This window comes from Zonotrichia albicollis, chromosome Z (assembly GCF_047830755.1).
Source record: "Zonotrichia albicollis isolate bZonAlb1 chromosome Z, bZonAlb1.hap1, whole genome shotgun sequence".
Taxonomy (NCBI): domain Eukaryota; kingdom Metazoa; phylum Chordata; class Aves; order Passeriformes; family Passerellidae; genus Zonotrichia; species Zonotrichia albicollis.
The window spans coordinates 74,959,072-74,983,086 of record NC_133860.1 but is presented as its reverse complement, the minus strand read 5'-3'; the positions used below and the strand labels follow the sequence as shown (position 1 = coordinate 74,983,086).

General features: G+C 41.8%; 1 protein-coding gene across 1 annotated transcript in view; it reads right to left on the bottom strand.

Moving 5' to 3' along the window:
• The window catches only part of DTWD2 (DTW motif tRNA-uridine aminocarboxypropyltransferase 2), a 71,995-nt gene that overhangs the window by 4,967 nt on the left and 43,013 nt on the right, over nucleotides 1–24,015 (bottom strand). The window contains exon 5 of the mRNA XM_074532421.1: nucleotides 2,396–2,524. Within this exon, the coding sequence (XP_074388522.1) occupies nucleotides 2,396–2,524 (129 nt within the window). The remainder of the gene's footprint in view (nucleotides 1–2,395; nucleotides 2,525–24,015) is intronic.

Sequence of the window (24,015 nt, the reverse complement as noted above, 5' to 3'; positions counted from 1 at the left end):
AAAATAAGGCACAATAACTAAGCTGCTTGCGCTTGCACAAAAATCTCTTGAGGCAGGGTTTTAGGAAGAGAGGAGGGACTCACAATCAAGGTACCTGGACTGCAATCCTGGAGACACAACTGTGTCCCTGCTTCTGCCCAGAGGTATTGCATAGGATTAATGAAGCCACACAAACCAAATGTACCTCAAGTGGTCCCTAACTGTAGACTCTTCATTTTCTGGTTGCCTGCCTAAGTCAGGGGGGCCCCATGTGCGGATGTAAAGGTGTAAAGCAATCACATGTGTAACTGCAGTCAGCAGGTGCTGAGATTCTACTGAGAAAAATATGACTCTTAAGAGCAGACAGGAAAATTAAGTGACATACTGGTTACCAAACCAGCAGGGTTTTAATTTCCATGGCTCTCAACTTCAGTTCACTATCTCATATGCTGGGAATAGCACTCAGTTCAGAGATGGTATAAAAAATGCATTAATGTAGTGTCGGATCTCAAGATCTCAGTCCTGAGATGCTGAGCCTCCGAGACCACCTTGGGGGGCTCGGGAGTCCTGGAATGTTGCCAGAAGTGTCTGGTGGCTGGACTTTGGTCCTACACAGGAGACGACAAGGATGAGGGCTTCACCGGGGTGAATGGTGAAGGGATTAGTTAATTAGAGGGTGAGATACAGGGTTTAGGATTTATGTACAGGGGGGTTTAGAGGAGTAAGATGGAGGAATTGGGGTGTGTCCTGTCCTTCTTCTTCTTCCTCTTCTCCTCCATCTTCTTTGGCCACGGTGGCACCTTTGGATTGGTTATTACTGAGAGTACACCAAGTTATAAGAATAGATGGTATTGGGGAAAAATGATAAATATTGTATACGTAACAAGGGGTATAAAGATACGTGGCGGTCCGGGGGACGAGACAGTGTGCCCATGGCTGACTGCTGAACAGATCTCTGGTGGCTGAAAGAACATCTTTTAGATAAACAATTAATAAACATAAAACCAGATAGAAGAACTGAAGCCTCTTCTCGTCCTTCGATACGCGGGCTGCCCCAAGGCCGCCCCGGGCCTTTTCCAGGCCCCTCAAACAGCCGAGATAAACCGGACAATGTAGCTCTTGGCTACTGCAATGCTTAGAGAAAACAGAAATTTTGTCTTTGAAAAGTAGGCTGGGCCAATTCTCAGTGGTAGGGGTGAATCAGAATATAAGATTGGTAACTAAAGACATTAACTAAGCATTCACTGTAAGACAGAAGTTCTAGTGAAGGAAAAATATGTTGTCCTAGCACAACAAAGGAAAGGTAAATATGAAACCCCACAAACATACACAAGTTCTTGAAAACCATCTTTACTTGGAGTTCCAATTTCTGAGCCTTACTCTCTTGTGTGTCCATACACTTCGTCCAAATCTGGGTTTTATATCCAATTAATTTAATGTTACGGTGAGTCTAGTGTCACAGAGGCAGACACAGAGATGGCATACTATATGTTATCCCAGCTGCAGGAGCAATTTTTGACCTCGCCACCTTTTTTAGTAGGTAAATGCTTCATAGCTAATATACGAAAATATTAGCTAGCTGATGGAGAGCAGTATGAGCATTCCAGGGTGAAGACTAGCATGTAGGGGGTACGCGGATGGGCTTTAAATCTTTTTTCACAGATCATTCACTACTGAATTCTGGGCACACAGTTGAATTGCAGACTTGGGTCAGTGGTGTAAAAGTACTTGTAGGTGTTTTTCAGAGGGCTTATTAAATTGATATTACTAATGTCAGCAACAAAAGATTAAGAAGGACATTTTCTTAATGACCTCTTCCATCACAGGCTAGTGGGATCACACTTTACAAGGAAAGACTAATGTCCAATTAGTATTCTCTGACCTGGGATAACTTAAACTCAAGAACTATTAAGCCCCAAATTCCTCCAGTGACATGTAAGAGCTGTGAGCCAGCTGGTAAGCAGACATAACCCAGTGGGTTACATTCCATGACTGAGGAATGCAGGAGATCAGAGGACCTGGCTTAAAAAAGCATTTAATCTTCAAGATAGCTGTAAGAGGGTATTCAGATCATCTCTGCTGTCTAGTTTTTGGAGAAAACAATTTACCTCTTTCCATGCAGTAACATACCTTATCTCCTGTCACAAAATGAATTAGGTTTTTCAGAGTTAAAGATCACTTTGTTGTGTTCGCTGTTGGAGCACAACGTGAAAGAGTCACAGTAATTTGAACGCTCCAGGGTTAATAAATGAAAAATGGTATCCGTTGCTGCATTCTTGTTTTAGTTTGCTATGCAACAAAACTATTACAAATGTCATTAAGATTTTAACTGTCAAGTTCTACATTAATAGCTAAGTACCTTTGTTGCCCCTGTACCATTCATAAAAGAAAAACTCAGGTATTTAAGTTTACATACCTCTTGTATACTCTTATTTTTTTCCATGATGGAAAGAGCAACAGCTGCACATTCAAGAGTAGACAAACAGGTGTTTGTTGGTTGTGTACGAATTACATATTGACTTGAAATACTGGGTTTTAACTGCACCTGAAAAATAGCAAACTCTAGTAAAATAAACAGGCCAGGATAACACGTGAGATACCTATTCTCTATACCGAGCAAAATACATCCCCTTTCCCTCTGTGTTCACTCATCTTCTTTTCTTTTTTCATTTTGGTCTTCCAAATGCCATTGCCATGCTACTGTTCAGTGTAATACATGTGAGCCACCATCACAAATAAAAACTGCAAAACTGTAACTGTATGAATGTGCAAAGGAAATACAATTTTTTGTTAGAGAAAGACTAAGTGAAATTTCGGCAACTGAAATCAGTTGCTGTATATATATGCTATAACAAAAATAGATTTATTCACTTATGGTTTTTTTATTACTCTAAACACACACAAACATGCAAGCTACAATGGGCATATAGTCATTAACATTTTATATATTGGCAAAATATTATTTGTCAAAGTTCTGAATCTCAGACTTCTAGAAACTATTTATTCACACACCGAATTAGGTTTATTAGATTGATTAGAACTATTCGGAATCATGTCTGAAAATAATTTACTGGCTCTGCCTGAAGTGATAAACACTTTAGACTATCTTGAAAATTATAGGATTTTAAGAAAAGGAAATTTAATTCAACCAACAGCTCCAAAAGCTTTTACCAAGTTTTTAAACAGTGGTTGAAACAACACCCAATTTACACTCCTTGACTCTGTGTGAAAATTCAGATATTATTCCTGTATTCCTAAGATTTCCATCTCCACATATATCTAAAATGCAATTTGCAAAACAAATAATGTTTTAGCAATATTGTCAATATTCTTAACCAAAAATTCAGTTCTTTTTCCAACAACATTGTAGTGCAATACAAAAAACCCAGACACATCATTATAAAAGAGTAAGTTAATTTTCTTTTTTTTAAACTCATCCTATGAATTGTCTTTTATTTTTCTGCTCCTTGAAAAAATGAGTAAGTGATCCCCCATGGCCATAATATTGTTCCCATTTTGCCTGCCAGAAGTCTTCCACCATTCCTCACTTTATTCAATACTTTCCTCCTCCACTTTTCTCATTTTTCCTTTTATTTGAAATATTTTATTTTCCTTCATCTCTCTTACAAGCAATTACTCATGCCTTAAAGTTCAAGGTATTCTATTTATAAAAGGAAAAATTCCAGACTGCTGAAGAGACATAAATAAGTACGATGAAATTCCACTGCCTTACTTGTCCCAATTTAAATGAAATTAAAAATAGTAAAATAAAAAAACGAAACAAGAAAAGAGCAAAAGGCATTTTGGAAAGGATAAGCAAGTTAGCTATAAAAAGTCAATTTACTCAAATATAGGAAAATTCAGAAAAATTAATCTTTTCTTGCCTATCTTCTTCAATTTGGCATGGAAAAAACAGAAAAGAATAAAATTACTTCAGAAGAAAAAAAATGTAGACATCAGTGTAGGTGATGAAAAGAAAAAGAAGATAGTATTTTCATTTGTTATTCCTCAAGGTTTTCTTTGGTTTTATGCCTTCTCTCTGTGACCATGTCTTCACCACAACAGCATAGGAAGCCTAGTTATTTGAAGTATACAGAAAACTATGCTGGAAGAAGGGGTCCCTACTTAGAAACTTCTACCTAGGTATCAAAAAACAGAGTGAACTCAGTCCATCACTTCTCCAAGACATGTCTTGAGCAGCAAAGCAGACATATATTCACACTTTTTCTCAACAGCTGAGAGGTACATTCTTCATCGAGTATCTCTCCAGAGACTAAAACCACCTGATGGAGCACCTGCAGGCCCACTGGCTTCCCCCTCCTTGGACAGCGCCATGAGGCCTTTTTTCCTTCAAGTTAGGAATAGTTCTGTCTGCTGCTTTCTATACTTCATTCCTTGGGTTTCATGCTGAAAAACACTTGAAATAATCAACATTCCAGAAAAAGAAAACCTATCAATGATTGCAAGACAACTTCTATAAAGAAAAGAGGCCTGCACACTGCCACACAACCATGGAGCCAAAACGTGCATAAGGGCAGCTCTCAAACAACTGGCAAGGTACAAAAGGGCAACTTTCTAGCAACAGCAGCAGCAACTAAGTTTCTTCTTTCATGAGTAGAAAGAGAAAGGATGGAAACAAGCGTTCCCAGCCATTTTTCTGAAAAATTACATATTCCTTGGGATAAGATTAAAATACCATAGAGAGTGGCGGAGATCAGAGGAAGAATACGTGATCAAGACAACTGCCAGCTACAGTTTGTCTCTTAGGCTTCTTTCAGCATGCATTTTACCCTACTCTTTAAAGCTGCACAATCTAAATAAATCATCCCTAGTCACCTGAAATACAGTCAGGGTAGTCTTTGTCTACTGCAAATTGGGCAGACTCATCAAAGCTCCCATCTGAAACTAGATACATTTACTGAACCAATAAAACATACAATACTCCACCCGCTCAGAGCATAAACTGAATGGTAAAACAAAGCAGAAACAATACAGAAATCAAAACAAATTAGCATAGTTACTAAATATTTCAGACACAGGAAGATATCTTCGTGGAAAAAATGCCTAGACATATGAAATATTTACTTGTCTTCAGACTTGATCGGGTAGGAAGATGACTTATTTCATTTTTCCCCAAGAGGTCTAAACTTACACTGCCTTTTGTGCAGTTAATAGCTTCAGATATGGTATTGCAACAATCTCATCCAAGTTTCTGCATTATCTATGTGCATTAATTCTTTATCTGTCACCTGTGTATCCCAAATCCAGCTGAACAGATTTAGTTTGAATTTACAAAAATATTCATACAGTTAACTTAAACCACATCAGACTATCTGCCTCCTACACCAGACTTCAAAATCTCAGTTCAAAATGAGTATACAAAAATACCCTGTTTAAGTACATTTCAAAATAACAATTATGACATTTTAGAAGCGCTTCTCCATAAAATTACAGATACCACAATACAACTTGTTTGGTTTTGCTTCAAAGTAATTTGGAAATCATATACACACTTTGGAATAATATCAATTTCTATCCAAATACAGAAATGACAAGTTGAAAAAACAGCAGCCCGTTTAATATTGCTCACAAAAATAAAAAGAAAGAAGATGGAGACTATCTCAACCAACTCAAACTAGAGAGAAATTTAGATAATCCGAATGCAATTACTCACTGGAATTCAGCCAAGACACTGAAATTAGTGTATCTGTTCTCTGTAAGTGCAAAGCAGTTTGGGGACTTAATTTCCAAGCCATCAGAAGTAGGAAGCAACACATAAAATAAAGTTTCATTTCTATCTGTAACTGAAGACTCCTGCTTCAAAAGCCTGAATTTCAGCAAATCTCACAAACTGTTACATTAACTTAACACTGGCTTATCTGGCAATGCACCATTCCCTCAGCAAATGCTACAGCCTTTGAGCATTTACAAAGGATTTGAACCACAGAAAAAATTGTGACCCTTCAGTGTTTCTTGCGGGCAGAGTTTTTCTTCCTGAGCCTTCCTTGAACATGCTCCAGGCAACTAAAGACCCAGCTGATCTTCTTCAGCTGTTCAAAATTGATAGGAGCAAAAGTGTTGCCTTGATGGGGTCAAAGACCTGCTGTTTGAAGTTTTAAAAATTTATGTCAGTAAAAACAGGAAACTGATTTCTGCTTTTATTTTAAATAATAGAACTGGAAGTCTAGCAGAAAGCTTTAAGTCCTCTCCTTAATATCAGTATCTTTCTATCTTTTCTGTGTTAATTTCTTCATCACTGCCCTTACCAGCTTTATTCTCACCAGCTTTACTCTCCAAGAGAACCCAACATTATGCAAAATTATACTTGGAAAATAATGCATCACCAAGAATTCAAAAAAGTTAGTACATCTATCTCACAGGGTACACTAAACAATTCTTGCCTGTTCTACAGGCATCTCAAAAAGGCAGAAGTATAATATATTTTTCTGTGGCTTCTATAAAAATCTTAATACTTAAGATCCCTTCCTCTTTATGTTGATAGTGTCTTTTGAAAATCTGAATGTCAGCTTGGGAATTAATTTGCTTAACTTTTCAAGAATGAAGGAAGAAAGTACCATCTGTCCTCCTGCTTAACATAGGCACTAGTTACTGGTCATATTAATAAATACCTTTCAGAAAAAAAATTAGCCATTCCTTTAAACTAACTCAAAAGGCACCAAAAAAAACCTCAGAAAGAGTACAATCACCTCTTGCTATCTTGCCCATCCTTCTAGAACCTAAGAAAAAATTGCTTTCAAGGTGCTTAAGGCAGTAAGAGCATTCTCTGGAAGCTACTGCAAAAACAACCTCAGACAGAAGATGGGTGACAGGCAGGGTAAGATCTTTCATTCAGTATCTAGCTTGCACAAGCACCTTTTACCTGTAAGCCAAAACAGTTTTCCGTATCTTACAGACATTTCATGCAGTTAGTAAAATTAACTTTGTGCTGGAGAAGACAGGCTGAGTAAATTTAGTCTCAGCAGGCTACTGAAATTTAAATCAAGAATATAAATAAATTATCTTGTTCAAAACCTTGGCTTTAATTTAAAGTGACATCTTAAGAGCACTCTCTTTCTAAAATACTGGAGGGAATAACTGCCATGCAACTGTCACAAATGGACAGCCTGAAAAAGTAGATACCTGTCACAAAACACTCAATCCATGAGGGCATGACTTTAAAGACTTTGATGACTGGAAAAGGGAAACATAAACTCCATTTTTGCAAATGGAAAGCAGAAGATCTAGGGATCTACAGAGAAGTCTCATCTCCCAGGCAAGCTTATGAAGCAGATTCTCCTGGAAACCATGCTAAGACACATGGAAAACAAAGAGGTGACTGGAGAGAGGCAGCATGGCTTTACAGAGGGGAAATCTTGTCTTCTGTGATGGAGCTGCTGGTGAATAAGGGAGCACTGGTGGATAAGGGCAGAGCAATTGGCACTGTCTACCTGTACTTATGCAAAGCTTTGGACACTGTTTCACGGGACATCCTTGCCTCCAAATTGGAGACAAGAGTAATGAAAGGACAAGGAGTTATGGGTACAGTGAAAGAGGGAAATTCACGTTAGATATTGGGAAGAAACTTTTACTGCAAAGGTGGTGAGACACTCGAACAGGTTGCCTAAGAATGAGTTGTAGCCATTACTCCTTGTCCTGTCATTACAGTCCCTGATGAAGGGTCCCTCTCCAGCTTCCCTGCAGGCCCCTTCACATCCTGCAAGGCTGCCATGAGGTCTCCACACAACCTTCCCTTCTCCAGGCTGGACATTCCCAACTGTCTCAGCCTGGCATTGTAGGGGATGTGCACCAGTCTGCTTATTGACTTCATGTTCCTCCTCTGCACTTGCTCCTACAGTTCCATGTCCTCCTTGTGTTGGGGACACCAGAACTGGACACAGCCCTGCAGTGGGGTCCCACCAGAGCAGAGCAGAGCAGAGCAGAGCAGAGCAGAGGGGCAGAATCCCCTCCCTCGCCCTGCTGGCCACGCTGCTTTTGGCACAGCCCAGGGCACGTCTGGCTTTGTGGGCTGTGAGCACACGCTGCTGGCCCGTGTGGAGTTTTCCATCTGCCATCCCCACCAAGTCCTGCCCCACAGGGCTGCTCCCAATCTCTTCTCTTCCTGCCCTGTGGGAGTGCCTGGGATTGCCATGACCAGGGTGTCACTTGCACTCTATTGAACTTCTTGATGTTCCCACAGTCCCGCTTTCCAAGCCTGTCCAAGGTCCCTGTGGCTGGCATCCCTTGCCCCGGGCATGTCCCTGCCCCACACAGCACGGCGTCATCAGGGAGCTTGCTGAGGGTGCTCTCGATGCCACTGTCCCTGTCACCAGCAAACGTGTTGAACAGCATCAGCCCCAGTATCAGCCCTGAGGGACATGCATAATCCCATTCGATTCTTGTATGAATATTTACAAGTACAAGAAGAAAAAAAACCCAAAGGAAAAAAAAAAAAAAAAACAAACCAAAAAAACCACCCCCAACCCCCCCAAAAAAGGCAAGAAACAAAAAAACACCACCAACCAGGAGGCCTTGCTATCCTTAAAGGAAGCTAAATGGATTGGCCTTCAGTTAAAACAAGTAACTGAAATAAAGTCCAAGTGCACATAAGCTGCAGCTCTAACCCAAAAAGAACAGTTTTATCTCCTGTAAAAGAACACCGCATGAGGCAGATAAAAATGTCAAAAAAACTAAGAGCTAACAGATAGTAAAAGTGTAAGGAAAGGAAAATATTCACAGGTAAGACATTAGAGAAGATAGGACTGACCTAGGAATATCTGGACTATATATTCTCTAAAAAATAATTGAAATACCATCTGATTATGGTCTCAGTTTTTGTAATTGCACAATTTGACCTATAACTAAAGAAATAAATAATTTATTACTGCCATTAAGTTATGGAAAAATAATTATATTTAACTACATGTCATATAGGCTATTCATGCCACTTCATAAAATGACTATGCATTTCCAGTTAACTTCCAGGCATTGTATTTTTTTGTATTCGCAAAAGAAAAAATCTAGAAATTATTTCTGGTAATATCTCTCTTGCTCTGCTTACATTTAAAAAATTAATGTCAGCCAACAGTTCAATATTTTATGCAGCACTATTCTTTTAATAATTAATAAAAGAGGAAAGTATGGCAAGTAAATTCAGTGTGCAGAGTATGAACGCAGAGATGCTGAGAATGGGGTCATGAAATCAAGAAAGAAAAATTAATTACTTGTTTTGTTACAGCCATTTAACTATAATTACCTGAAAATATCAGAAAATTGAAAATGAAAATTAAATACCTCAGTGTCAAAATGTAGCATCAATGCAATGATACTGTTCTTTGGAACCTACCAATTATTTTTGCTTTGTGTAATTTCTTGTTTTCTTACTGTATGGGAAGAGCAGTAGGCACTTCCTTGGACAGAGGAAAAGCAGCAGAAGAAGCTCCTGAGAATAATTTTGGCAAGGGCAGAAGGGAATATGAAAGAAAAGAGTAAAAGAATAAAAAAATCTTCAATTAATCTAGCTATTGGAAAACAAATTCAATCAAAATTAAATATATTTCCAGTTTACCTTTTACAAAATGTTCTTATCCCATGAGAATATCTGCACGGGTATAACGGTACAAACTTTGCAAATGCTCCTGAATTGCTCTAGCACCTGGATATTCAGACATCTGTCGAAGGGTTTGACAACAATTATGAGAGAAAAGGAAAAAAAAAAGCTTCTGCCCAAGTGTGAGGAATCAGTTCAGTTTTGTTATGCCTCAACAATGGCTGTCAGAGGCATGTGGGAGAGAGGCTGCACATGTCCAGGAGGCAGCTAGGAGAAGATGGAGGAAAGTCTTATCGCTGGGGTGTGGGATCTCAGCACCTCAGTCCTGAGGTGCCAAGCCACCGAGACCACCCTTGGGGGGCTCGGGAGTCCTGGAATGTTGCCAGAAGTGTCTGGTGGCTGGACTTTGATCCTACACAGGAGACGACACCTGTATGAGGGTAGGAGGACTTCACCGGGGTGAATGGTGAAGGGATTAGTTAATTAGAGAGTGAGACACAGGGTTTAGGATTTCTGTACAGGGGGGTTTAGAGAAGTAAGATGGAGGAATTGGGGCGTGTCCTGTCCTTCTTCTTCTTCTTCTTCTTCTTCTCCTCCATCTTCTTTGGTGATGGTGGCACTTTTGGATTGGTCATTACTAAAAGTGCACCGGGCAATAAGAATAAATGGTATTGGGGAAAAATGATAAATATTGTACACGTAACCATGGGTATAAAGATAGGTGACTGTCCGGAGGGCGGACACAGTGTGCTCATGGCTGACTGCTGAGCAGACCTCTGTCGGGCCGAAAGAAAATCTTTTAGATAAACAATTAATAAACATAAAGACCGAAAGAAGAACTGAAGCCTCTTCTCGTCTTTTGACACGCGGGCTGCCCCAAGGCCACTCCGGGCCTTTCCAGGCCCTTCAAACAGCCGTAAACCGGACAACTGGCTTCCACTGGGTGAGCACGAACCACCACAAAACCTTTCGGGGGGGCAGCCTCAAAGCCCTGAAGAGCAGAAGACCGAAGGGAACAGCTCCGATCTTAGATGAGGTCCCAGGAGAGCACTGATAACTCCTGAGGAAAGAAGCCTGAAAAGAAAAAAAAAAAAAAGAGAAGAAAAGGAAAAAAGAAACAGCCAACAGAGTCTGCAAAAAACAGCAGTCACTGAGAATTCCATCTCTCAGCTTCTGCTGAAGACAATTCGTAGCAGAACAGCCCGGACCGGAACCAGAAAGGCACCCTGGGACCACCTCTCGTGATCTGCTGGACAGAGACTGAGACCTCCGGACTGCCCTGACGATAGATTTGGTAAGAAGGCCCAGAAATAAGAACATGGGGGGCACACTTTCCCAGGAACAACGGGAAATTTTGTCCGCCTTACAAGGCGTGACACAAGCATACACAGAAGGAATTCCAAAGAAAGAATTAAAACAATTATTGCTATGGGCAAGGCTAAACTACCCACTGGCAGAAACGTGCCTGCTATTCGAAGTGGGGTTTTGCCAGGAGAAGCAACAGATGCAGCAGACATCTGGAGGACCCTCAGAAAGAGGGGGGAGCAAAGCTCCGCGAAAAAATTAGCTCTGGCCTTAAAAGGCCAGGAGGGAAATGCTCTTGGAGAAAAAGAGCAAGGAATATTATTAAAACACCCGGTCCCAAAACCCAGAAACCCCAGAAAACCCCTAAAGCGTCCTGAAACTCCAGAGAGCATGGAGGACTCAGGAGCAGAAGGGGGGGAGCAGGGGGGAGAGAAGGGATCGGGGGGGGCGCTTTCTCACGGCGCGGCAGCGGCGGAGCAGCGCGGCCAGGCAGCGGCGGAGCAGGCGGGGAGCGCGGGTGAAGAGAAAACAAGAGACACATGTTCAGGTGCGGCTTTGCTTAGCTCAGGGCCGGGGGCGGCGGCGGTCCCGGCCGGCAGGGATGCAGAAACGCGCACGGCGGGCGAAACTCGCAAAAACCCAGGGGGGAAGTCACATACCAACGCCGGGGTGTCTGACACAGGCAGCGAAATTGGGGGATTTGCGCAGCCCCAGAAAGCTGCCATGAAGAGACGTAGGAGGCGCACGGTTGTGACGCAAAAACCCGGTGCGCAGATCGACCCGAATCGCGGCGGGCGCGGGTGCCGGCGGGAGGGGGGCTGCACACACTGACGAGCGGAGGAGCAGACACAGCATCGGAGGAGGAGGAGACAGAGTCAGGGGCAGACCAAGGGGGGGAAATCTCAGGGCTGGAACAAAAGGGAGAGGGAGAAATTACCTCGGGAGAGACAGGGAGCGGCTCGGAAAGCACGCATGCGCAGAGAATAGAGCGCGGGCGAGGGCGGGCCAGACCCCCGGTGACGTCTCGGGCGAGGAGGGGCCCTCTCCAGACTTGGTGCCTTTGGTTAAAACCCTCGGAGTCCAAGCCTCTTCCCTCCTGGGGAGGTGTGTGTGTTCTAACCCTATTGTCAGTTGAATCAAAAGCCAGGTAGCCCCGGTCTCAAGCGAGCTTGCAAACAGCGACAATCGGCTGAACAAGGAGGCAGTTGTGTTCATGACATCATCCCAGCCAGGGAGGCCGGTGACAGCGCCACCTCGTGGGGGAATGACCGAAGTGCATGACATGCCGGATCGGTTCGGCGGAGCCACAGTGTTATTTCGTAACAAGTCTGCAACAATGCAGCGATTTTTCTCAACAATATATAAGAAGAGACGAATACTCAGACAAAAGTCAGGACTCAGACTGCAAAGGACGACTCAGAAGAGAAATAAGAGGAACGAAAGACTCTGGGGGGTTTTTCTCTTTAGGGTCTTGAATGAAAAACATAACAAGGGTTTTGCACAAAAGTGAGGTCATGAGTTTCATGATGCTTATGTGCATCATCCTTTTCATTCGTTGCAATAGGCAATGGGGTAAATTTACCTATTACAAAGAAAACTAACAAAGGATCATGGATTGATCAGCTGGTAGATTTCTTTGACATCTCTCCCATTTGGAGAGGAATTTTAAGGGTAGGATTTTATGTTTTAATAGTTCTCCTAGTCCTCATCCTTGTCCCGTGTGCCATGAATCGGATTGTAAAAGAGGTTTTCTTGGTGCAAACAGAAGGGGGAGATGTGGGATCTCAGCACCTCAGTCCTGAGGTGCCAAGCCACCGAGACCACCCTTGGGGGGCTCGGGAGTCCTGGAATGTTGCCAGAAGTGTCTGGTGGCTGGACTTTGACTCTACACAGGAGACGACACCTGTATGAGGATAGGAGGACTTCACCGGGGTGAATGGTGAAGGGATTAGTTAATTAGAGAGTGAGACACAGGGTTTAGGATTTCTGTACAGGGGGGTTTAGAGAAGTAAGATGGAGGAACTGGGGCGTGGCCTGTCCTTCTTCTTCTTCTTCTTCTCCTCCATCTTCTTTGGTGATGGTGGCACTTTTGGATTGGTCATTACTAAAAGTGCACCGGGCAATAAGAATAAATGGTATTGGGGAAAAATGATAAATATTGTACACGTAACCATGGGTATAAAGATAGGTGACTGTCCGGAGGGCGGACACAGTGTGCTCATGGCTGACTGTTGAGCAGACCTCTGTCGGGCCGAAAGAAAATCTTTTAGATAAACAATTAATAAACATAAAAACCGAAAGAAGAACTGAAGCCTCTTCTCGTCCTTTGATTCGCGGGCTGCCCCAAGGCCACTCCGGGCCTTTCCAGGCCCTTCAAACAGCCGAAAACCGAACACTGCGGGGTCTCTGCTAGGCCACCATTTCACATCTCACAGGGTGCAGGCAGTCCGCAGGGGACACCACAGACACTGCACCCCACAGACACTCTCCAGTCAGTGCCAAAAGGTCTCTGCCAATGGACTGCCCTGGCACATTGGGCCAATGGTCTCCTGTCAGCAGGGGGACTTTGGGAGGAGCCAGGGCATAAAAAGTAACTACACAAGAAACTCTGGGGGACCGTTCTGTTCTTTACTTTTTGACTCCTGGGGGGCTTTTCAAACACGATTTTTGAGTGTGGGCTTTTGGCTTCAGGCTGTCCTTTTGCTTTTGAGGCTTGGTGATTCAAGGGGCTTTTTTGAGACTTGCTTGTCAAAACTTGCTTTTGAGTTGAGGCTTTTTGAGCCTTACACTTTTGCCCTGGCCCCAGCCTTTTCGCTCTCCTGTCGGCCCCAGCCTTTTCGCTCTCCTGTCCTCGCTGGCTCTTGCTCGCCTTTGCATCTGCCCTGCCCTGTGCCCTGACCAGTGCCCCACCTGCTTCACCTCTGTGTCCCTGCCTGAGCCACCTGTGTCCAACCCAGCCCGCCTCCGAGCCTGCCCACAGCCGTGATCCGCACCGTGACTCTGTCCAGATTTCTGGACCTTCTCCCTTGTGAGCACCCCTCCCCTTGTGTCTGTGCCCATCGTCACAGTAGCCGTCCACAGCCCGTGCCCCATGGACACAGACAGCACTCCCTGACCTCCAGTGGTAATGCTCTCTCTTTCCCTCTGTTCTCCCTCTATCCCATTTTTCTTCCTCTTGCTCTGTCTTCTCTAGCCCTCTTTGGTAGAGTAACTCCTTTTTATCTTGCTTTCTCATTACCAATAAATGGTTCTCAGATGCAATGTTTCCCCTTCTTGGCTTAATTTTGCTCCCAACCATCATTCCCCACAGTGAAACAAAACGCCAAGAATAAAGAAGCATACACATCTGACATCTGGTAAATCATCTCACATCTTTCAGTCACAAAGAAAATGTCACTGTATTGAGAGGTAATAAATACAAACTTACCAGAAAAATGTCAATGACCAATGTCATTCAAATTAACCTAAATGTCATATGGACTGAATACTGTTGATTGCTCAGCATCATATCTCAACTAAGCCTATAATCCTGACCCAAAATAATTCCCAGTTCTGTCTCTTTGATCTCAGTTTTCTTAAACAACAATTTCTAACAGTCCTAGCATAAAACATTTTGTTGTCTTGAGTTCAATTTTGTTTTTTATGTTTTGGTAGTAATAAGACAGCAGCTACAAAATTAACACACCAAACATTTCACAATATGTAACAGCTGTTAATGATTATGTTTATCTTACAAGTCATTATACACAGGATAGGTTATGAACTACTTACTTAATGAAAACAAGTTTTCTTGCTACAGCAAAAATTGCACAGTTGGAAAAAAACCAATATAATGCATAAACAAAAATTTACTACCAAGGCTCACAGGGCCTCCTCCACTCTAAGGACAACTAGGCTACCCTGTGGGATTATTAGTAAAATCACTATTAGTACACAATAGCGTCATACACAGATAAGTAAGACGTGTTTGGAACAAGTCAGTGAAAGGGCACTGTTTTTCTTCCATGAGTATGGATGGATGGTTGAATCCATACTTTCCAGGACCAGCCTTGCTGCAGTTTTCCCTGCTGCAACCATTGTGGCTGGTCTTTGTTGCCTTGGCTTCTAATTTGTCTCCTGCCCACCTGCACTTTTTATTCATGATCATACTTCTTTCCCTTGCAGAATTAAATTGGGCATTGTTCTTTTATTTAGGTTCTATGGCAAAATTTAGTATTGAATTTCTCTCATGCAAATTGTAAACTGCAACAAATAAAAATAGAGTGAAAAAAAGCATAAAGATAAAAGGGGACTGTAAAAAAACTCATTTACTACTTGGCACTATTTATTATTTAGCCCTCATAAAATCACTTACTGAAGCCTCATAACTGTGGAAATGAGAAAAAGTATTCTTCTCTACATCTCCTGAGCTCATTGAATGGGAGATTTTATAAAAAATTCAGAGAGCAATCAGAATAAGAGTCAATTAAGATACAGCCAGATGACAATAGTGACTTGATATTTTGCTTTTACTTCTATTCTGGGTGTTTTCTGTGTGAAGATGAACAAATGGTTTTATATTTCTACTTTTACATTAATTGTAATCCACTGTCAAGGTGTTGGACAGTTTGCTATACAACATAAACTCTATTACACTTGTATCTGTGAGCACTAACTACATTAGAAGGAAATTTTAACTTTCTCTGGAAAGAATTTATGTAAATGGCCGAGTACACTTTAGAGTAACTGCTTGCTCCATCAACGAAATTCCTCTGATTTTTGAACATGTTATCAGAAACAAAATGCTATTCATTCCTTATTCCTCTAGGCTTGAAAATGGCAAATTCACAAATAAAGTTTTCTTATCTGAATATACCAGAGGACTAGATGACAAACCCCACTTACTGTTAAATAATATGATATAACTATTCAATGAACCTCAAAACATTACAGTTTCTTCACCAACTCATTCATGACTTTACCCGTCATTAACGGAAAAATAAAGAAATTAAATTCAGCATTTGCACAGCTATGCATAGTGCATAGCTGAGCAAATTAAGTTACGCATTAATTTTGTATTCATAGTTCTGGTATTGCTGCAAGTTGAATTGCTGGCAGAAGACCCTACAGCCAACTACAATTCAGTGTCCTACACCTTTTGACACTTTAGCATTTCATCATATCTACCATGTAATTTGCTTTAAACCAGGTGGCATTTTATGACTTCCTGTCTAGCATTTAACCCTTCAGGGACTCTTCTACCTAGTAACTTCAGTGGTGCCACTGAAAAGCAGGTTGACCCATAGAGGAAGGACGTTTTTTAATGTCTTTTCTTTTAAATAAAAGGAGTGGCAAGAGTTTGTCCCTTGCTTTCCATACTCCGTGAGCAGCTCTTTTCTTTCTTTCTTAGTGCTCAGTGAAGTCCTGAGACTAGCTGGCACATCTTTTCACTGATTCCTACAGAAGAGGGTTAAGAATGCTCTCCCAAAGAATCCCTATGATGACAGAGTTTCAAGCAAGCTGTTTGACAGGATTTATGCTCAGACCACTTTTACATCCCATACCTGTGAATCCACGCTTACCCCGCAGAGGCCACACAAACACAATCCAGTAAGTGCTACTCACTTTGCACAACATGAAGTTTTGACAAGAGCAACAAGGTAAGTTGGCAAGAATTCTTTAAACAGATGTTGATGTGACTGACTTTGGTGAAAGATCAAACCTCTGGAAGCTCAAGGACCAGTTTGTGTTGACAGCTACTCAGGCATATTACATGATGGTCAGTGAACAATTGAAAAGAAACAGAAATGCCTAAGTGTTTACTAAATATTTAATCACATCTTCCAAACTGTAACAGATTTGGGCCATGTTTCTCAGAAGCTGAGAATAAGAAAAGCTCCCTCTGCCTGACAAATTGCTGAAGTTCTCTTCCATTGACTGGAGTTCTAGACAGCATATAACCTTGACATTTCAAATTTATAGAGCCTTTTCAAAAGACAGCACATCAACTATAAAGTGGTATCATTCCTTTTAATTAATCAGTTTATGAGGTGAAACAACACAGTTTCTTGTCATCATTAACACCTTTTGTACACCTTCCCTTTGTATTGAAGACAGTGAAGCATTTTGAAGGATTTTTTTGTAGTACTATGGTATTTTAATTTAACAGTAAGTGTTCTTGACAACCTGATTATATTGTTTGCAAACAGAGTTATGTTTAGCAGACTGTACCCATCCTATGCACAGGGAGAGAATGTCACAAAAAGGTCAGACAGAAGGGAGTAAATAAACTCAGCAGGAATGACCCTTTGACAAATGCAGTGCTGAGTAAGAACATTTGTGTAGTACCTTGAAACTTTGTAGTTTATTACCACAAACAAGTTCATAAATCATCCTGAGGGTCTTGCCTCAAAACCATTATGTTTACCTGTAATAGGGAGCAAATGTGCAACCTATTTTAACAGCTTTATGATGATTCATTTTACCGCAGGATTCCTAGGATCTCATATAAATATGAGCAAACAGCTTAAAAAAATATTTAAGAAAGAAAGCATATGGTAGCATTTACCTTACCTACAAGCAGATCACATTTTTTCTAGTTCTTTTCAAGACAATCAAACTGTATAATGAAGAATACCTAAATTCAATAGGAAAAATGGGGAAAACTGAATTTAAGAAAATGTTTAACTACTTTGGGCAAAATTTGGCTAGGATACCTGAGCTGAAAGCCCATCATACATAGGAAGACATAAAAATCCCAGTTTATTTATTTATTTATTTATTTATTTATTTATTTATTTATTTTCACAGAATCATAAAATAGTTTAATTGGAAGGGACTTTTCAAGGGTAATTTAGTCCAGACCCCTCCACCTGGCCTTGTTGAACCTCATGAGGCTTCCACAGGCCCACTTCTTGAGCTCATTCAGATGCCTCTGAATTATACCCCATCCTTCAGGAGTGTCATCCTACCACACAGCTTGTAGTCATCTGCAAATCTGCTGTGGTTGCACTTCATCCCTTTGTCTGTGTCATTACTGAACACACTAAATAACACTGCTTCCAGTAGAGACCGCTGAGGGTACCACTTGCCACTGATTCCTACTGGAACACTGAGCCCCTGACCCTCACTAAACCACTACCCTCTGGATGTGACTGTTCACCTGCTTCCTCATCCACCTAACAGTCTACCTATCCAATCCATCTCTCTCCAATTTAGAGAAAAGGAAATTGTGGGGGACCCTGTCAAAAGCTCTACAGGCATCCAGATGGATGACACCTGTAGCCCTTTCCTGTAGCCTGTCTACTGATGTAGTTCCCTCACTGTAGGAAGGGTTGGAACTAGACGATGATGGATTTTTAAAGTCTCTTCCAACCCAAACCATTCTACAGTTCTACAATTTGCAAAAGAAATTTTTTGTATACACTACAGAAGACTCTGAACTAATTGCCAAGGCAGTAAAAAGCTAGTAAGGTGAGCTGCAACGAATTCAGGTACAAACAAATACAGGAGAGGGTATCCAAGAGACTGGGCGGATTGCTGGCTGGAACATTTTGGGCGCATGGAGCAAAAAGGCGCATCCTGGGCTGGGCCTTGCCTTTGATGAGACGATGCCTTGCACTGCACACCCTGCTCTGGGCCTGTGTCCCAGCCCTACAGTGGCCAGCACTCCTTGGCACATCACAGGCAATACTCCACACCTGACCCTGGAGCCCCAGTCTTGCCCCAGAGTGACCAGATGAGGGAAGTCCCACCTGGGGAAAGGGCACAGGAAAGGCAAAGGGTAGCTTAGCCAGGTGTCATGGTTTGACCCAGAAACAGGATTTCTGGGATGCTGTGTGGATGGGGCCAATGAGTGTTCAGATTTGAATACTGCCATCTGGCCCAACCACTGGGCACTGGGATCCACCTCCGAGAACACAGGGTAAAAGCAGGGCTCTCCCCCTGGCAATTCCTCTTTGGATTTCCGGCGGTGGAGGAGTTGAGTCTCTCCCCCGGCCCAGTTGCAGGCTGGGCTGGGGGAGGGGAAAAGCCATGCGGCCCGGCCCGGGAGAGGTAGGCCTGGCCCCCCTCCCCCCAAGGGTGGAAGGAAGAAGTAAAGAACCCGGGAAGCAATGGGCAGCCTGTTCTCCCCCCCACCTTGGAGACAGACAGAGAAAGTGCAGCTGGTGTTTGTGTGCCGTTACCTTGAAAGCAGTAAACATGTGCTGGCAGCAGGCAGCCCGGCTGAGGAGATGGTGGGGGGGGTGCAGCCAGGAGTCCAGCTGCTTCGAGGAGTTTTTAACCCTTTCTTTGGACAATGAAAATTTCACAGAACACTAACCCTTCCTAGACGAGAGATAAGAGTGGAGGAGGATGAAGGAAATGAGCGAGTAATGAAGATCTGGACCAGAGAGAGAGAGAGTGAGAGATGTTAGAAAGATGGAGAAGAGGGAGTGGCATTTTATGCTGGACTCTTTTGTGTAGCCATGGACAGAGCTATGTTTCCCTGGAATACAGAGACTGAGTCCAGGGGGAGAAATGTCCCAGAGCCAAAGAAGATTCAGTGTGGGTACCTCTCGGCCCCAGGGGGTATATAAAATATGGGGGGGACAGATGTCCCAGAGGTGAGAGATTGAGCTTTTCTGGAACTGGACACAGCCTCCTTAAAAGGACAACCCTGGAAGCAGCCCTGATTCTGGTCCGGTGGTGAGAGCACCGGAATGAGGACGGAAAAGGCCACCACGACACATGGAAGGACTCCCTCTCCTCTCGAGGAACTGAAGTTGAGCATTCGAAAGGGTGGTGCTGGACCCAGAATTGATTTTGGATTGTATTGTATTGGGAATTTGGGGGGGAGGAGGAGGAGGAGGAGGAGAGTGTTTTTGTGAGGTTTCATTTTCCTTGTGTTTTTCTTTTTTTTCCTTTTTCTTCCTTTTGTGTGTAGTTTAGCAATTGTTTTTGTAGTTTAGTTAATAAACTTTTCTTCTTTTTCAAGTGAGAGCTTGCTTCATTTATTCCTGGTCAAAATCTCACAGCAGACACCAGAGAAGGTGTATTTTCATGCGGGCATTTGGCCTTGTGCCAATGTCAAACCAGAACACCAGGACACAAAGCAAGCACAGGTCTTGGCTCTATTTCCTGCTGGACTTCCTATCAGCTGAACACCATGACCAGAAGTGTATGCTCTTTTCTACAGCTTTTCTGTCTTTCTTTTTCTAATTTCCTCTTCCTGGAGTTTTGAGAAACTTAAAATAGGATGGGCTTGGAGCCTGTTAAATTGAATGGGGCACCAAGTTAATGCTTTGTGAAGTGTTTTATGTTGATTGTATGTTGCTTTAAACTTTTGCCAGCATTCTCTGCTTTTCTGAAGCTGCCATTAAAGCTTTTTTTACTGTTTGACTGCTTGAGGATATCTTGTTAGCATTTCTCCTATGCATCTAACTCTGAGTACATGAAAAACTGTGAGCCCCATTAAGAAGCTTGCCAAGCCATTTTTTGGGGGGTTTTATAGGCATTACCTTACATGGGATGGAATTAAATCTACAAAGACTGCACATTAAGAGAAAGTCTTGCATAAAGTTAACCAGTCATCATATTTGATTACTACTACTAAACAGAAGCTCAGCAAATTGGAATCCCAGTTCCAATTAACAATTAAAAGAACTTCTGTACTGCACCAACAGTTTTTCAATTTGTATTACAACAAGAAGCATTCAAGGTGTATTTTGTGCAAAGATTTCAATGCAGGAAAAATCTTATCATCAGTGGTATTGCCGAAGTGCATGACAATTTAACAATTCCAAATCTGGTTCAGGATTTGAAATGTTGTCTTCTCTATATGAAAAGTCCAAAATGTACACAGATAATGTAGTTAGAGGCCTGAGTTTTCCTCTAGTTGTCTGTGAATTTTTGTGCCCTTTTTTTAATAGGAGGCTTCTGGGCCTGAAAGGAACAGCATGTGTGCATTCAAGTAAGCAGATGTGCATCTAGCTCTTGGGCACTAAATTTTGCATCAAATTTATAATTATAATCCCAAAATCACATTGCTGACGAGTAAATTGCCCAGTTGTAAAAAAAAAAAAAAAAAAAAAAAAAAAGTTTTTTAATATGCTTTCATTAACATTTATCTACAGTGAATTTCCTGTACTGTATCTGTACTGTATTAATGTCCAGTTACTGAAATTCACACTCCTTATAGAACTCCCCACTGGGTTATCACTACCACTTTCAATTACTTACTGCCATGATGACATTTTGTCACTTAACTAGTATACCTTCAGTATTACTACAGAATATGTTGAACAACCTGGATTCTCTGCAGGCTGCACTAACAATTTCTCTACAAACCGTAAAATAAAATTACAGTTGCTATGAAAACAGACCAGTTACTGATGCCTTGTTTAGCATTTTTTAAACAAGACTGCATTTCTTTGTATGACACTTATTTCTATTGAGGGTATTTGGTGAGGGATCTGCAAAAAGTGACCTTTGAACTGATTCAGTCAGATTGCTTCTGAAGGAGCCATGAAGCAGGTGGGTAAACAGCTTCAGTATGTTTGTAAGATACATCACCTGTTTTCAACAGTTGCATTGAGCTAGACCAATACTGCACATATATCCCTGGATCTCCTAATCCTATTCTTAATCAGATTTTCCACTAAATTATTAATATTACTGCAGTACCTAGATATGTGAAAGGATAAGCAGAAACACAGCCAACAACATGCAGTACTCATGCAATCATCAAGGACTGTGATAATCTTAAACTGTGATGTTAAGACTTTCTGAGTCTTCGCTGTTGACTGGGTAAGAAAGCGTTGACACATGACTGTCCTCAGAAAACTGACAATTCTAGAGCTGAACATAAATTTTGTGGTCAAAAGATAATTTTGGATACTTTATCCTTATTTCAAGAACATGTGCATCGATTGTCCTGGAAGTTTCGAGCATTGGAGGAATGCATGACCTTATATACACATAATGCTGTCTAACACACAGGAGATTAGCACTCTTCTGATGCAGCTGTGTGAATAGATCAACAAAATTATAATAACCATTTTTAGTTACATGGCCCTTACTAAAAATGATCATGTAGAAGGCCTGCTTTGCATCAGATGAAATACTTTCTGACTATTAAAGGGTTACTGCAAATAGATGCTCTTGATATTGATAAAAAACTCTAGTCTCCAAATCTCTAAATGTTCACTAAAATGACGGTATAGGCAGTGTTTGTGAAAACCTCTGAATAACAATTAGTCTTTACACGTACATTCTTGCAATTTCTGGATGGTTCTGCCATATATTCTCAATATGACATCTGAATTCTCTTGCAGGAGAAGAAATACACAAATTATTTTCAAATGTTAAAAGAGCAGTAACAGTCAGTCAGATTTAATGACGACTCCCTGATCTCAAAGCTACCTCTTATGTTTTAAAAGCTCAAGCAAGACTGCAGACAGATTTGTTAAACTCTTTTAAAAGTGACATCTTGGGCTCCAAAAAAGCTGGTTAGAAAATAAATTCCACCTCAGGGAAGGCAGGGTGAGAAGGGAGAGAGAGGAAGAGCAAGAGATATCCCAAGCATAATCTAAAGTTGGATATCAAAATATCAAGTTGCTTCAGAACCAGTGCTTGACAATACAAGCATACATTACAAATGCTCATGACTAGTCAAGCAGATTTAAGCATACAGTGCAAGCTGAACTAAACAGTAAAGCTCAAAGGTTAAAAATTTGCTGTAAGAAACCAGATTTCAGATGATGATACCAATTTTCATGTAGCGAAGAAAGTATAAGGAAAACAAAATAGATGTGTTAGAAATTGTGAAGGCATGATGGAAAAAGAAAATGAGGTATTGAATATATGAATAACAGCAATGCTGTGATGAATGCATAAATTTGTTGGCACAATGCTGCTGACATTATTATGCACAATAAGTGGCAGAAGAGTGCATCGACAAAGAATTAAAAAGTCACAATGAATATAAAGCTTTCCCCAGCCTTAAACTGAGCCCACTCATGTACAAGCAGACACACCATTCAGACTAACAGTGAGTTAAGGCAGAAACAAGAAGTCAAACAGTCTGTGCAAATGGTAACATTAAAACTGGAACACTAACTTCATGAAAATATTCTGAGATATTTACAAAGTATTTTGTCACTACAAAATGTCAAAGAATTAAAGATTATTAGGTTAGAAAGTTACACATAACAACATATGGGAAGAAAAAGCAAAAAAATTAACAGTGAACTACACTTTATGCCCCATACCTGACTGTCTAAAATAAAATTTTTCTTGACTGCTGGCTAGATCGATACTGATGCCTCAGCTAAAAATTAGAGGGAAATACAGTTTCCATGCACCATTCCACATTAACTTAAAATTATTTATTTGTACCTGAATACCAGAATATTAATTCTTTTTCCCACCCCTCAATATTCTCAAATTAAAATGTGATGACACTGAGGTGGTGAGAGCTGCTCCAGAAGCTGGGCAGGGACAGTCTCCTTGGCATCAGCATGGCATGGTGCAGCTCCCAGTGTCTCTGCTGCTCAGTCTCACCACGCACACTGATATGCATTGTTCTTGACCCAAGACTCCTCTCCTCTGAGGAGGGAGCACACAGGCACCAAGACAACCAGAATCCAAGAGGTGCAAAACCTCTGCTGAGCCCCAAGTCAGAGCCAGTGTGCGCTGAGGGCACCGAGCCCCCCCTAGGGCTGAGTCACTGCCAGCAGGGCAGGCAAGGCAAGGGAGGACTCTGTTGTGCCCTCCCCAGAGGTGAGCCAGATGAGATGACAGGTGAGAAAGGACAGATGTGTGCCAGCAGGACTAATGGACAAGGCCTCACACAGAAAGCAGCACAGCACCTCTGGGACAAGCACACATCTTGGAGATCCAGGGTGGGATGCAAACACATGCAACAAACATGGGACTCGAAGCCTTCATCCAAATGACCAATCTCTCCGCCAGTGGGCACACGTCTGAGTGCAAAGCCCACCAAAGCACCAAAACAATCACACAGTTCCTCAGATCCCACCACATTTAGCCCTGGAACCCAGCTCTGCCTCAATGTCACAGGAAGATAATCTCTAAACACCCCAAGAGAGGGGGAGGAGGGAGCTGCAGGGCAGGCAGGGACCCTCCTGTCCTGAGCTGGCAGCACCTTGGGCAGCCACAAGACCAGGAAGATGGCAAAAATAATAAGAAATAAGTAAACCATA